This window comes from Erinaceus europaeus, chromosome 13, assembly GCF_950295315.1.
Source record: "Erinaceus europaeus chromosome 13, mEriEur2.1, whole genome shotgun sequence".
NCBI lineage: Eukaryota > Metazoa > Chordata > Mammalia > Eulipotyphla > Erinaceidae > Erinaceus > Erinaceus europaeus.
In genome coordinates this window covers 99,393,711-99,408,712 of record NC_080174.1, presented here as the reverse complement: position 1 = coordinate 99,408,712, position 15,002 = coordinate 99,393,711, and the positions used below count along the sequence as shown (strand labels likewise).

At 51.7% G+C, this 15,002-nt stretch overlaps 1 protein-coding gene across 3 annotated transcripts in view; it reads left to right on the top strand.

The window, feature by feature from the left end:
- The window catches only part of UBE4B (ubiquitination factor E4B), a 116,633-nt gene that overhangs the window by 97,671 nt on the left and 3,960 nt on the right, over positions 1-15,002 (top strand). For all 3 annotated transcript variants that reach the window (XM_007535706.3, XM_060170932.1, XM_060170931.1), the window contains 3 exons: positions 364-508; positions 4,099-4,233; positions 8,803-8,994. In XM_007535706.3, the coding sequence (XP_007535768.1) occupies positions 364-508; positions 4,099-4,233; positions 8,803-8,994 (472 nt within the window). The remainder of the gene's footprint in view (positions 1-363; positions 509-4,098; positions 4,234-8,802; positions 8,995-15,002) is intronic.

Sequence of the window (15,002 nt, the reverse complement as noted above, 5' to 3'; positions counted from 1 at the left end):
TGCCATTTCTTTTTTCTTTCTATTTTATTTTTTTAATTTTATTTATTTATTTTCCCTTTTGTTGCCCTTTTTTCTTGCTATTTTCATTTGACAGGATAGAGAGAAATTAAGAGGGGAAAGGAGACAGAGAGGGGGAGAGGAAGATAGACACCTGCAGGCCAGCACCACCTTGTGAAGTGTTCCCCCTGCAGGTGGGCAGCAGGGGCTCCAGCCCGGGTCCAATAACCAAATCCAAGGGGAGACTCGATGGGACTTGAGGTAGATCCAGGTAAACGTGTTGGGTGGAAGCCCGAGTGCTCTGAGGTCAGCCGCCATGTTTTGATGGGGAGTGTGTAACCATGTCTAATGTAATCGCCTTTTCAGTTCTGGGAAGCAGTTCGTCCGCTACATAAACATGCTGATAAATGACACGACGTTTTTGCTCGATGAAAGTCTGGAGTCCCTGAAGCGGATCCACGAGGTGCAGGAAGAGATGAAGAACAAGGAACAATGGGAGCAGCTGCCGCGGGTGAGGACACAGCCCAGACAGACGGAGGGCGGCGTGCAGGGGCTGTGTGCAGGGCTGCGGCCGTGGGGCTGCTGCCTTGAGCTGGCGCCCTTGCCAGCGTGGGCCACGTCCCTGTGAGCTTCATGCAACTTCTGCCCAGCTGGGGCCAGGCACAGCTTCACCTACACACTACTCTCAACACTGAGAGTCCAGGAGTATTCAGTGTGTTCTGAAATGCTACTGCCTCTAGAATTGTGACGGGCTCTGCAGGACTAGAATTCTTAGTAACTGAACTGCTAAGATTTAGCAAAGTAACTAGGCAGAAAATCCTCAAGACAAGAATCTGATTGTTCATATGAGGGGGATAAACCTCACTCATGGCAGTGTTCAGATAGAGGGTAGGCCTCACTCATGCAGTGTTCAGATGGAGGATAGGCCTCACTCATGCAGTGTTCAGATGGGGGGTAGGCCTCACTCATGCAGTGTTCAGATGGGGGGGTAGGCCTCACTCATGCACTGTTCAGATGGAGGATAGGCCTTACTCATGCAGTGTTCAGATGGGGGGTAGGCCTCACTCATGCAGTGTTCAGATAGAGGGTAGGCCTCACTCATGCAGTGTTCAGATGGAGGATAGGCCTCACTCATGCAGTGTTCAGATGGAGAGTAGGCCTCACTCATGCACTGTTCAGATGGGGGGGTAGGCCTCACTCATGCAGTGTTCAGATGGAGGATAGGCCTCACTCATGCACTGTTCAGATGGAGAGTAGGCCTCACTCATGCAGTGTTCAGATGGGGGGTTAGGCCTCACTCAGGCAGTGTTCAGATGGGGGGTAGGCCTCACTCATGCAGTGTTCAGATGGGGGGGTAGGCCTCACTCACGCAGTGTTCAGATGGAGGGTAGGCCTCACTCACGCAGTGTTCAGATGGGGTGGGGTAGGCCTCACTCATGCAATGTTCAGATGGGGGGGTAGGCCTCACTCATGCAGTGTTCAGATGGGGGGTAGGCCTCACTCATGCAGTGTTCAGATGGGGGGGTAGGCCTCACTCATGCAGTGTTCAGATGGGGGGGTAGGCCTCACTCATGCAGTGTTCAGATGGGGGGGTAGGCCTCACTCATGCAGTGTTCAGATGGAGGATAGGCCTCACTCATGCACTGTTCAGATGGAGAGTAGGCCTCACTCATGCAGTGTTCAGATGGGGGGTTAGGCCTCACTCATGCAGTGTTCAGATGGGGGGTAGGCCTCACTCATGCAGTGTTCAGATGGGGGGGTAGGCCTCACTCACGCAGTGTTCAGATGGAGGGTAGGCCTCACTCACGCAGTGTTCAGATGGGGTGGGGTAGGCCTCACTCATGCAATGTTCAGATGGGGGGGTAGGCCTCACTCACGCAGTGTTCAGATGGGGGGGTAGGCCTCACTCACGCAGTGTTCAGATGGAGGGTAGGCCTCACTCACGCAGTGTTCAGATGGGGTGGGGTAGGCCTCACTCATGCAATGTTCAGATGGGGGGGTAGGCCTCACTCATGCAGTGTTCAGATGGGGGGTAGGCCTCACTCATGCAGTGTTCAGATGGGGGGGTAGGCCTCACTCATGCAGAGTTCAGATAGGGTGGGGTAGGCCTCACTCATGCAGTGTTCAGATGGGGGGGTAGGCCTCACTCATGCAGTGTTCAGATGGGGTGGGGTGGGGTAGGCCTCACTCACGCAGTGTTCAGATGGGGGGTAGGCCTCACTCACGCAGTGTTCAGATGGAGGGTAGGCCTCACTCATGCAGTGTTCAGATGGGGTGGGGTGGGGTAGGCCTCACTCACGCAGTGTTCAGATGGGGGGGTAGGCCTCACTCACGCAGTGTTCAGATGGAGGGTAGGCCTCACTCATGCAGTGTTCAGATGGGGAGGGGTAGGCCTCACTCATGCAGTGTTCAGATGGGGGGTAGGCCTCAATCATGCAGTGTTCAGTTGGGGGGGTAGGCCTCACTCATGCAGTGTTCAGATGGGGGGGTAGGCCTCACTCATGCAGTGTTCAGATGGAGAGTAGGCCTCACTCATGCAGTGGTCTGATGGGGGGGTAGGCCTCACTCATGCAGTGTTCAGATGGGGGGGTAGGCCTCACTCATGCACTGTTCAGATGGGGGGGTAGGCCTCACTCATGCAGTGTTCAGATGGGCGGGTAGGCCACACTCATGCACTGTCAGATGAGGTTAGCTCTCACTCATGCACTGTCAGATGGCGTTAGCTCTCACTCATGCACTGTCAGATGGGGTTAGCCCTCACTCATGCACTGTCAGATGAGGTTAGCTCTCACTCATGCACTGTCAGATGGGGTTAGCTCTCACTCATGCACTGTCAGATGAGGTTAGCCCTCACTCATGCACTGTCAGATAAGGTTAGCCCTCACTCATGCACTGTCAGATGGGGTTAGCCCTCACTCATGCACTGTCAGATGGGGTTAGCCCTCACTCATGCACTGTCAGATGGGGTTAGCCCTCACTCATGCACTGTCAGATGAGGTTAGCCCTCACTCATGCACTGTCAGATGAGGTTAGCTCTCACTCATGCACTGTCAGATGGGGTTAGCTCTCACTCATGCACTGTCAGATGGGGTTAGACCTCACTCATGCACTGTCAGATGGGGTTAGCTCTCACTCATGCACTGTCAGATGGGGTTAGCCCTCACTCATGCACTGTCAGATGGGGTTAGACCTCACTCATGCACTGTCAGATGGGGTTAGCCCTCACTCATGCACTGATTCATTGCTCCCTGCTAGCTTTTTCTGCTCCCTCCCCCTTGGTTTATTTATTAACACAGGGTGGGTGGAGGAAGGAGGGAATGAGAGCATCCATCTGACTTAATAAAGTGGCAGGGCTCCAAATGAAGGCCTCTCATGCAAGTCTGGCACTGTTTCTACTGTGCCATCTCCCCGACTTCTCCAGATGGCATGAGAGAGATGGAGGGGCCACACAGCACCTTCTGCCACGTGCATTCTCCCTCACTATTTTGCGGGACCTCACAGTGCCATCTCCTGTCTCATTTTTCTCTTAGAAAAATCGGGCACCTCACGTTTCTCATATCTCCCCATCAATCTTGCTCTGTACTCAGTTATGAGTGGAAAAGAGGCCTGTTTGGTAGGCTCCAGGAGAAACTCATTCTGATTCCGAAACAGCGTATTGCCCTGTCCAGACAGAGATTACAGCCATCCCACTGGCTCCCTGATTAGGCCCTTGAAAAGTATGGGAAATTCACATTTTCAGTATGTCTGTTCTAGTGTTATTAGACTCTTTCTAGAAGTTCTATGTGTGGAGCATGGCTTTTCTCTTTTTAGTTATTTACTTCTATTTTTGTACTATCTTTGTTTTTAACCTGCTGAGCTACCGCCCGACTCCCATTACCTGTTTATTGGACAGAGACAGCCAGAAGCTGGGCCTCACAGACTTAAATAAGGTGTGACCCAGTATAGCGTCAGACTCTCAGCGTGACACCCCTGGTTTGATCCCTGGCATTGCATGTGCCAGAGTGGTGCTTCGGTTCTCTTTTTCCCCCTTTCTCTCACATTTGGCATTCTGCTGAGTGGTGACAGGTCCGGGGTGTCTGACATCTACCCCGCGCCTCCTAGGATCAGCAGCAGGCCCGCCAGTCGCAGCTGGCCCACGACGAGCGTGTTTCCCGCTCCTACCTGGCCCTGGCGACGGAGACCGTGGACATGTTCCACATCCTCACCAAGCAGGTCCAGAAGCCCTTCCTCAGACCGGTGAGTAGAGGCCCGCCACACGGTCCGGCTCCCCGCACTAAGTGCTTGTCGGGGTTCTCCTGCTGCCTTTGCTTCCTGTTGATGCTGATCAGTACACACAGCGCTTGATGCATAGAGTCTACAGGCTGTCACTTCACTCAGTGCTTGATTGATAGAGTCTGCGGGCTCACACCCTGCTGAGACAGCAAGCTGCACCTGGAGCCTGAGCTGCAGCTCCCCTCCCCTCCCCTCCTCCCCTCCCTCCCCTCTTTCCTTTTCTTCTCTTTTCTTTTCTTCTCTTTTTTTGTGCCTCCAGGGTTATCACTGGGGCTTGGTGCCTGCCCTATGACTCCACTGCTCCTGGAGGCCATTTTTTCCCTTTTGTTGCCCTTATTGTTTATCGTTATTGTTATTATTATTGCTGTCATTGTTGGATAGAACAGAGAGAAATGGAGAGAGGAGGGGAAGACAGAGAGAGGAGAGAAAGACAGACACCTGGAGACCTGCTTCACCGTTTGTGAAACGACTCCCCTCCAGGTGGGGGGCCGGGGGCTTGAACTGGGGTCCTTATGCTGGTCCTTGCGCTTTGCGCCACCTGCACTTAAGCTTCAGCATTTTTCTGCTAGATTTAGTTTGTAGCAAGCGGTATTTTAAATTGTCGTGAATAGTGGTTTACAAAGTCATAACCACACAGCACCCACCACCACGGTCCCCTCACTTTCCTAACAGTGTAAAGAGCTGCTTTGAGGCTGTGACACTGTCACCACTACTGCTTGCTGTTGCTTCTAGGACGTGTAAGAGAGCGTCAGCTGGGTGAGCACAGGCCAGGGACAAGCAGCTGCTAGCATGGAATGCTCTGGTTCTCTTTGATGCAACAGTATCAGGCTGGAGAAGCCACAAGTTAACAGCAGTTATTTAAGGAATCTACTTAATAGAAACAGAAACTGAGAAAGAAAGGGGAGAGAGAGCGAGAGTGAAAGAGAGACCCGGGGAGTCGGGCTGTAGCGCAGCGGGTTAAGCGCAGGTGGCGCAAAGCACAAGGACCGGCATAAGGATCCCGGTTCGAACCCCGGCTCCCACCTGCAGGGGAGTCGCTTCACAGGCGGTGAAGCAGGTCTGCAGGTGTCTATCTTTCTCTCCTCCTCTCTGTCTTCCCCTCCTCTCTCCATTTCTCTCTGTCCTATCCAACAACGAAAACAACAATAATAACTACAACAATAAAACAACAAGGGCAACAAAAAGGGAATAAATAAATAAAATAAATATTTATTAAAAAAAAGAAGAAAGAGAGACCCTTGCAGCCCTGCTTCAGTGCTCGTCAAGCTTCCCCCCTGCAGGCGGGCAGCAGGGGCCTGAACCCACGTCCTTATGCATGTTGATGCATGTACTCAAGCAGGTGTGCCCCCGCCTTCTCTGTAATTGAGGTTTATGATAGAGCAAAGGAGGTCAGAAATGTCTGTCCTTGACCTGGGGCCTGTCTCCCCCACCACACCCTCCTCACCACAAGTCCAGAAGCGTTAGGGTGTAGCCAGCACAAGAATAGTAGGACAGAAAAGAAGGAAGCAAGCAAGAGGCCTGAGGAAGGCCCTGCCCTACATTAGAGGGTGAAGGCGCCTGGGTCACCGGCAGGGTGGGTGTCACATATTTTGAGGAGACAGTAGCCTTGAGAAACAGCATTTTCCCAGTGAGAACTGATGGAAGCAAAGAAAAGATGTGGCATCTGGGAGCTGATCATCTATATGGAGATGAATTTGTGATGAAATAGAACTTTAATAACTTTCCTCTGAGTCCGCTCTTTTTTTAAGTTCTTTAACTATCTTTAGTTATTTATTTATTGGATAGAGTGAGCCAGAAATTGAGAGGAGGAAGGGAGATAGAGAGGGAGAGAAACAGAGAGACACCTGCAGCCCTGCTTCACCACTCGCAAAGCTTCCCCCCACACACAGGTGGGGACTGGGGGCTCGAACTTGGGTCCTTGTGCCCAGTAATGTGTGCACTCAACCAGGTGTGCCACCACTTGGCCCCGACTCCCCTTTTATTCCTAGATCATCACCACAGCCTGTCCTGTGTGTAGGTACACTCAGGATGCAGGGCTTGGCGGTCGCAGCACAATGCTTTTGCAGAGAGACTCTCCTGCCTGAGGCCCCAATATCCCAAGTTCAACCCCCCGCACCACCATAAAGCGAGCTGCACAGGGATCTGGGAAAAGGAAGGAGGGAGGGTCTGCACCACCATAAAGCAAGCTGCACAGGGATCTGGGAAAAGGAAGGAAGGAGGGAGGGTCTGCACCACCATAAAGCGAGCTGCACAGGGCTCTGGGAAAAGGAAGGAGGGAGGGAGGGAGGGGTCCTTGTGCACTGTAACACGTGCGCTCAGCCAGGTGCGCCACCTGGCCCCCCAATAGGCCTTTGCAAACACAGACGGGGCAGATCACCTACAAGTTGGTCGGCCTCCCGTCTGCTTTGTGTTTTGCTCCTCTTTCCAGTGACTGCAGTGGTGGTGCTGCTGGTTGCAAAGTGGGAACTTATCACTATTTGAAGCTAACTTGTCATGAAGCCTGTTTTTGTTCTAAATTCATTTTTAAAGGGAATTCTTGAAAGTGAGGTTTAATATGTCTATGTCAATGAAAAATCACTTCAAGTTATACTCAAAGACCTGAGTTACCTTTTTTTTTTTTTTTTTTAAGATTTTCTTTATTTATTAGAGAGAGAGAGAACCAGACATTGTTGTGGTGCATGTGCAACCCACTGCACCACACCCCGAGCCCCTGAGTATCTCTTCACGCTGTGGTCAGTCTTCAGTCCCATCCTGCTGCGCCTGCTTTGAGATTTGCTTTTTCCTCGTGAGCACCTCATGGTGGTGCTTTCTTGCTATGTATGGTATTTCTCCATCTGCCTGCCTGTCTGTCAAAGTTGCCCTGTGGTGACAAAATCTCTGGGGAGACAGCATAGTGGTTGTGCAAAAGTCTTTCAAGCCTGAGACTGAGGTCCAGGTTCAATTCCCAGCACCATCATGAGCCGGAACTGAGCAGTGCTCTGGTCTAGAAAAAAAAAAAAAAAGCTGAGTTGAACTTGCTTTGTAGAAATCCAGTCATTAACTCTGATGAGAACCTTAAAGGGGCCATAACAGGAAGAGTTCCCAGTTCCTTTCTTATGGCGGAGTGTCTTCTGCTTCTCTTTTTGCTATTTGTAGAAATTCCTGCAGCCCAGGAGGTGCGAGAGCATGAGATCCGCAGGTGCCTGAGTGATGCTGTTTTTTGTTTTTGTTTGTTCCCTCTTTCTTTCTCTCCCTCCTTACCCCCTCCCTCCCTCCTCTTCTCCCTCCTCCATCTCTTACTAAGAAATAAGAATTAGGGGCCAGGCAGTGGCGCACCTGGTTAAGTGCACACACTAAGTGCACAAGGACCCGGGTTCAAGCCTCTGGTCCCCACGTGCAGGGGGAAAGCTTCACGGGTGGTAGAGCAGGGCTGCAGGAGTCTCTCTGTCTCTCTCCCTCTCTATCTCCCCTTCCCCTCAATTTCTCTCTGTCTCTAGCCAATAATAAATAAATAAAGTTAAAAAGTTTTTTAAAAAAGAAATAAAGAATAATTTCTTTAAAAGTCACCAGAAACAATTCAGTAAGTGTTAGAATTATTGAATAAAAAATATGCTCCCTCACGGTAGTCTCTTAGGGAATCAAAGTAGATTGATTTCTAGAAGAAAGCCTTTTATTTATTTATTTATTTTTACTATTCTATTTTATTTTATAGAGCACTGCTCAGCTCTGGCTTATGGTGGTGCGAGAGATTGAACCTGGGACTTTGGAGCCTCAGGCATGAGAGCCTCTTTGCATAACCATCATGCTATCTACCCTCTGCCCAAGAAAGCCTTTTACTGTCCTCAGTCCTATGACTTTCTGCCACCATAAAATTTAACCTTAATGCTGCTATTTTAAAAACACTTTTAAATTAACATGAACATAGCTGTTCTGTTTGGTACACTTTGGAACTTGAAGTGAACTGCATCTTCCTTTAAAAAGGGGCAACTTTCTACTCCTGTGTTAGTTAACCTATTGGGGTCTAGGAGGAATCACCACATATATTTTTTCTGTGTTTTTCTCTGCAAAAATGTAGCATGACTTTCCCCACAACCCAATTGAAGCCAGATAGCTACAGGTGTCTTCCTGTCAGGACACACATTGATGCCTTCTGTATTGTCACTCGTTTGTTTGTTTAATATTTTATTTATTTATTAATGAGAAAGATAGAAGAAGAGAGAGAGAAAGAACCAGACGTCACTCTGGTCCATGTGCTGCCGGGGACTGAATTCTGGACCTCGTCTTGAGAGTCCGGTGTTTTATCTACTATGCCACCTCCTGGACCTCTGTCACTCATTTAAAATACATGTGCTGCTTTAGCCGGGAAATCCTAGAGGAACGTAGGGAAGACACATCTTTGCACGTACCCAGCAAGCCGTGCAGACAGCGGGCATTAGGCGTCTCTGCAGAGCGGTCCACGGACAGTCTCTCGCCCATCACTGCATGGAGGGAGCTTGGGGCTCCTTCTTCCCGCTCGCCTCGCCGGGAATCTTCCTTCACCCTACTTCTTCCTAGGAACTTGGACCCCGGCTGGCTGCCATGCTGAACTTTAATCTTCAGCAACTCTGTGGCCCCAAGTGCCGTGACCTGAAAGTCGAGAACCCCGAGAAATACGGCTTCGAACCAAAGAAGTTGTTGGACCAGCTGACGGACATCTACTTGCAGCTAGACTGTGCCCGCTTCGCCAAAGCCATTGCCGATGACCAGGTGAGTGCCGGGGAGGGAGCTGGAGCCTCCCGGAGACCTCTTGGAAGGCCCCTGAGGCCACTCCCGGGCGCCCCTGTCTGCCCCTGAGCTCCCTTTCTTGAAATTAAAGGAGGGTGATGCTTTCTAAGCTTGATCGGGGAATTTTCTTACATTGCTGGCTTTCCTACGTGAGCAGTGACCGCAGTGGCAGCGGGAACTTGCCTGATGCGTGTGGAGATAGGCCCAGAGGGCAGGCGTGGCCTCGAAGGTCAGAAGGCTGTGCCCACCACCAGGCCTGTGCGCCGCCCCAGTGGCGCTGTGCTGTCATTCCTGGGCTGGGCACTGATGCGCGGCCGTGCCGTGCTGGTGCTGGACGTTGAGCTGTGCGGTTAGGCATCTGCACTCTGAGTGAGCCTGCGTCCTTGTCGACCTTGAGCAGGAGACAGTAGCTGGTTGTTCACCTGTCTCCACTTGCCTTCCTGAGATGTCTTTACAGACCTGCTGTGCCCCAGAGAAAAGAGAAAGGTGGCTGTCTCGGGCAGCGCAAACCTCTCCCCTGTCTGTGCTTCTCCCGTGTCTCAGGCCTCCTGTGTCATCCCTCCCCCACCCCTCTAGAACCCTGTCTGTTCCCATAGGTCCAGCTTTGTGCACGCTATCCCAGACGCACTTGGCGACTTTCCAGTGAGTCTTTTCCGTGTGCTCTGTCCTACATCAGGCTCAACGTAAAGCTAATATTTATTCTCGGTGCACCAAAGTTTTTTGTTTATTTTGTTGTCGCTGCTGCTGCTGCTGGCCAGAGCTTTGCTGCTCTAGGCTACCGTTCTTAGACACAGAGAGAGTGAGCGAGAGAGCAGAGCCCAGAACTTCCCGGGGCTGTGGGGCCAGGCTCAGCTGAGTCTGCAGAGAGCAAAGCGGGCACCCTTCCGATGAGCCATCTCCACACTCCAAGTTGGTTTTTGTTTGTTTGTTCGTTTGTTTGTTTGTTTGTTGGCCTCCAGGCTCTGTGCCTGCATTACGAATCCACTGCCCCCTGGAGGCCATTTTTCCCCCTTTTGTTGCCTGTGTTGTTTTATCATTGTTGTGGTGATCATTATTGTTGTCATGGTTAAATAGGACAGAGTAATAGAGAAAAGAGGGGAAGACAGAGAGGGGGAGAGAAAGACAGACACCTGCAGACCAGCTTCACCACCTGTGAAGCGACTCCCCTGCAGGTGGGGAGCCGGAGGCTCGAACCGGGATCCTTAATGCCGGTCCTTGCTCTTCGTGCCACGTGCGCTTAACCCGTTGCGTTAACACCCAGCACCCCACACTCCAGGTTTTAAACACAATTTTATGTTTCCACTGTTTGCACTTATAAAACCTTGTGATGCAGTTCCAGTCAGACTCCTTATTTCCAAAGGAGACACAGAGAAGTTAACTCACTTATTCTGGGCCGTAAATCAACGTGGGTGAAACGCAGGATTCAGTCAGGCTGGCTGCCTCCTGGCCTCTGGGCTCCCTGCTGTACGTGTTTGCCAGTGGGAGAGCCTGCGTTACAAGGCCCCTGTTGTCGCTTGCTTCTGTTTATATCCCCTCGCCAAAGCTTCCTTATTTCTCAGGTCAGCCACGACATGCATTCTAGAGTGAATGGTCTCCACTTGCCCATGGATAGAGACTAAAATAGCAATGTGTGCAGGCTTTCTAACCAGTCATTGAAACGGGATTCGCAGATGTAGGTGCTTTTGGTTGAGAGCCTGCACAGTGTGCCGGTAAAGGAGGGCCAGGCAGCTGCCGCTGGTCCTCGAGGTGGCTCTCCCAACTCAGGTGGACTCCAGGCCCAGAGCTGTATTCCTGCCCGGAGCCGGAGCTGGAGCCGGAGCCGGAGCTGGAGAGGAGGAAGGGTAGCAGCCATCACCAGCTTGCTCGAAGAATCTGCCTTGTGGCAGCCAGCGGCATCAGGGCTTCCCCACCTTGGCCAGGGTGGGGTGTGAGCCCTCTCCAGGGTCTCGTGGCTTGCTTCCTGCTGTGGGGGGTTTGGAAGTGGCCCAGGTCCTCCTAGGGTGGGCCCTGCTGAGATGTCCGTTCTGCGAGAGGTGAGCGCAACTCCAGGTTTCTGGGGTGGTGAAGGTGGCATCCCCAGCGAGTGGAAACCTGGAAGGCGCACGGGGGACTTGCAGTGCTGTGGCCTCTTCCCCACTGCCGGCACAGCCGTTGGGTTGCGGTGCACGTGGGCCCTCAGATCACCTCAGGTCGCTTCACAGGCGGTGAAGCAGGTCTGCAGGTGTCTGTCTTTCTCTCCCCCTCTGTCTCCCCTTCTCTCTCGATTTGTCTGTCTATCCAACAACAATGACAGTAACAATAATAATAAGGGAAACAAAAATGGGGGGAAAATGGCCTCAGGAGCAGTGGATTCTTAGTGCGGGCACCGAGCCCCAGTGATAAACTCTGGAGGCAATAACAAATATATAAAATAAATAAATAAAGTTATTGGGGGGCCAGGTAGTGGCGCAGTGGGTTAAGTGCACACGGCGTGAAGTGCAAGGACCAGCGTTATGGATCGCGGTTTGAGCCCCCGGTCCCCCACCTGCAGGGGGGTCGCTTCACAAGCGGTGAAGCAGGTCTGCAGGAGTCTGTCTTTCTCTCCCCCTGGCTTCCTCATCTCTCTTGATTTCTCTCTGTCCTATCCAACAACAATAACAGCAATGACAACAACAATGATAAACAACAAGGGCAACAAAAGGAAAAAAATAGCCTCCAGGAACAGTGGATTTGTAGTGCAGGCACTGAGCCCCAGTAATAACTCTGGAGGCAGGGAAAAAAAGTTTTTTATTTATTTATTGGTGTGAAAATCTTTCATTAGTCTCTTGTGGAAAAATAACATTTTATACAGAGAAGTCACCCAGTTTACTTTGTACACAGACAATACAAACTGGAATGGGGATCTTCATCTGAAAGGAAAGGAGGACAGATCTGGTCGCTGATATCTTTTATATTCTGTGAAAAGGAGATTTACAGGGAAAAGTGAACTCTCACAACTTAAGTGACTGAGTGTAAAGTGAGGGCACATCACCACACCTCCCTTCTCAGGCTCAGGTGTCTTGGGGTGTTGTGGCAGAGGACGCTAAAGAGCTCTTGACGGGCTCTCCACACGGGGCCTCCGTCGCAGACAGGACTGGTTTTCACGTTGAACTTCGTACCCACACGATAAAACCCTTGACATCGAAAACAACATCTGGTCTTCCGTGGCCTCAACCCAAAGCAACCTGCTGAAGCAACGCAGTGCTGTGCGGCTGCCTCACTGATGCCGCTGTTCTTTGAGGCTGGGTGCCTGGTCCTGTCATCACCAGTGCTGGGGTTTCTGACAGCCGTGCCGCTCTATTCTAGAAGTTGGCGTTTGATCTTGTTTTACTTGTTTGTTTTTGCCTCCAGGGTTATTGCTGGGACTTGGTGCCTGCACTATGAATCCACTGCTCCTAGAGGCCATTTTTTCCTTTTGTTGCCCTTGTTGTTTTATCGTTGTAGTTGTTGTTATTATTGTTGTTATTGTTACTGCTATCATTGTTGTTGGATAGGACAGAGAGACATGGAGAGAGGAGGGGAAGACAGAGAGGGGGAGAGAAAGACGGACACCTGCAGACCTGCTTCACCACCTGTGAAGCGACTCCCCTGCAGGTGGGGAGCCGGGGGCTCGAACCGGGATCCTTACGGCGGTCCCTGCGCTTTGTGCCACCTGTGCTTAACCCGCTGCGCTACCGCCCGACTCCATTATTTTTATCTTTATTTATTATTGGATAGAGTCCATCAGAAATCAAGAGGTGGGGGTAATAGGAAGTGATAAGCACCTGGAGCACTGCTTCACCACAGAAGCTTCCCTGTTCTTCATCCCTCTGGGAGCCTGGACTCAAATTCTCTATGGGGAGCAGAAGGTGGGAGTTCCGGCTTCTGTCATCGCTTCTCCACTGGACATGGGTGTTGGCGGGTGGACCCACACCCCCAGCCTGTCTCTGTCTTTCCCTAGTGGGACAGGGCTCTGGGGAGGGGAGGTTCAGGACACATGGTGAGGGTGTCTGCCCAGGGAAGTCAGGATGGCTTAACAAAGGGAGAAAGCAGTTTAATCCAGTGCCAGAAGATAGCTCATTTGGCAGGGTGCATGCCTTGCCATGTGCAGAGCCCTGTGGCAGTGCCCTGGGGGAATTGCAGTGCTGCACACGCTCTCCCTCTCCTGCACCTCTGTCTCTGTCTGAAATAAAAGACTGAAAATAAATCAGCCGGAAACAATGGAATCATACCTGCACAAGGACCCGGCACCACAAAAAAAAATGTCATGGAGTCCTCTTGAGAGAACAGAAGTAGTGGGATGAAGTCGCTCTAGAGATGGCCGTGTGCGACCTGCTTTAGAAATGCAGGGGAGAGAGTCGACCCTGTCACTCACCCTCAGCTTGGGTCCTTCCCTCACTGGACATCCCTGTCACTTGGCTGGTGGTGTTGCTGTCCGTGCACAGCTAGTTCACTCCAGTGCTGTGTGTGACAAGACAGCTGTGCAGCAGCTGCTGCCCCCGTTTTAGACCAAGAAAACTAGGACTTAGGCATTAGGAATTTGTCCAGGCTCACTCAGCAGCTAGACGGCAGAGCCAGAGCTCAGGCTGGGCTTGTCTGACACTTGGCAGCTCTGAAAGAGGCCTGGTGCTGGGAGATGGCTCCCTGGTCATGAACTACACCGCATGGTGCTGGGAGATGGCTCCCTGGTCATGAACTACACTGCGTGGTGCTGGGAGATGGCTCCCTGGTCATGAACTTCACCGCGTGGTGCTGGGAGATGGCTCCCTGGTCATGAACTACACCGCGTGGTGCTGGGAGATGGCTCCCTGGTCATGAACTACACCGCGTGGTGCTGGGAGATGGCTCCCTGGTCATGAGCTACACCGCGTGGTGCTGGGAGATGGCTCCCTGGTCATGAGCTACACCGCGTGGTACTGGGAGATGGCTCTCTGAGGGTCATGAGCTACACCGCGTGGTGCTGGGAGATGGCTCCCTGGTCATGAACTACACCGCATGGTGCTGGGAGATGGCTCCCTGGTCATGAACTACACCGCGTGGTGCTGGGAGATGGCTCTCTGAGGGTCATGAACTACACTGCGTGGTGCTGGGAGATGGCTCTCTGAGGGTCATGAGCTACACCGCGTGGTGCTGGGAGATGGCTCTCTGGTCATGAACTACACCGCGTGGTGCTGGGAGATGGCTCCCTGGTCATGAGCTACACCGCGTGGTGCTGGGAGATGGCTCCCTGGTCATGAACTACACCACGTGGTGCTGGGAGATGGCTCCCTGGTCATGAGCTACACCGCGTGGTGCTGGGAGATGGCTCCCTGGTCATGAACTACACCACGTGGTGCTGGGAGATGGCTCCCTGGTCATGAAGTACACTGCATGGTGCTGGGAGATGGCTCCCTGGTCATGATCTTCACCGCGTGGTGCTGGGAGATGGCTCTCTGGTCATGAACTACACCGCGTGGTGCTGGGAGATGGCTCCCTGGTCATGAACTACACCACGTGGTGCTGGGAGATGACTCCCTGGTCATGAGCTACACCGCGTGGTGCTGGGAGATGGCTCCCTGGTCATGAACTATACCATGTCCTTCGTTTCAGAGAGGAACAGCTGCTGTTTCCTATGCTGCTAATTCACAGACCCTTAAAGATACCAATCTGAGTCGATTTTCTTTTCTTTTTTTTTTGTTTAAATTTAAGATAAATGCGTGTTGATCTCCCTTATTGGGGGAGATTAATGGTTTACAGTTGACAGTAAAATACAGTAGTTGGTCCATGTGTAACATTTCTCAGTTTTCCACATCACACTCTAACCGCCTCTAGGTCCTCCTCTGTCTTCCTGTACCAGGACCTGAGCACCCCCTCCCCCCTCCCCTCCCCCCCAGAGTCTTTTACTTTGGTGCAATGCACAAATTCCAGTCCAAGTTCTGCATGTTCAACAAATGCATGCTTTTTGTGAAAAATGATTTTTAATAATTTTTTAATATTTATTTTATTTCCTTTTG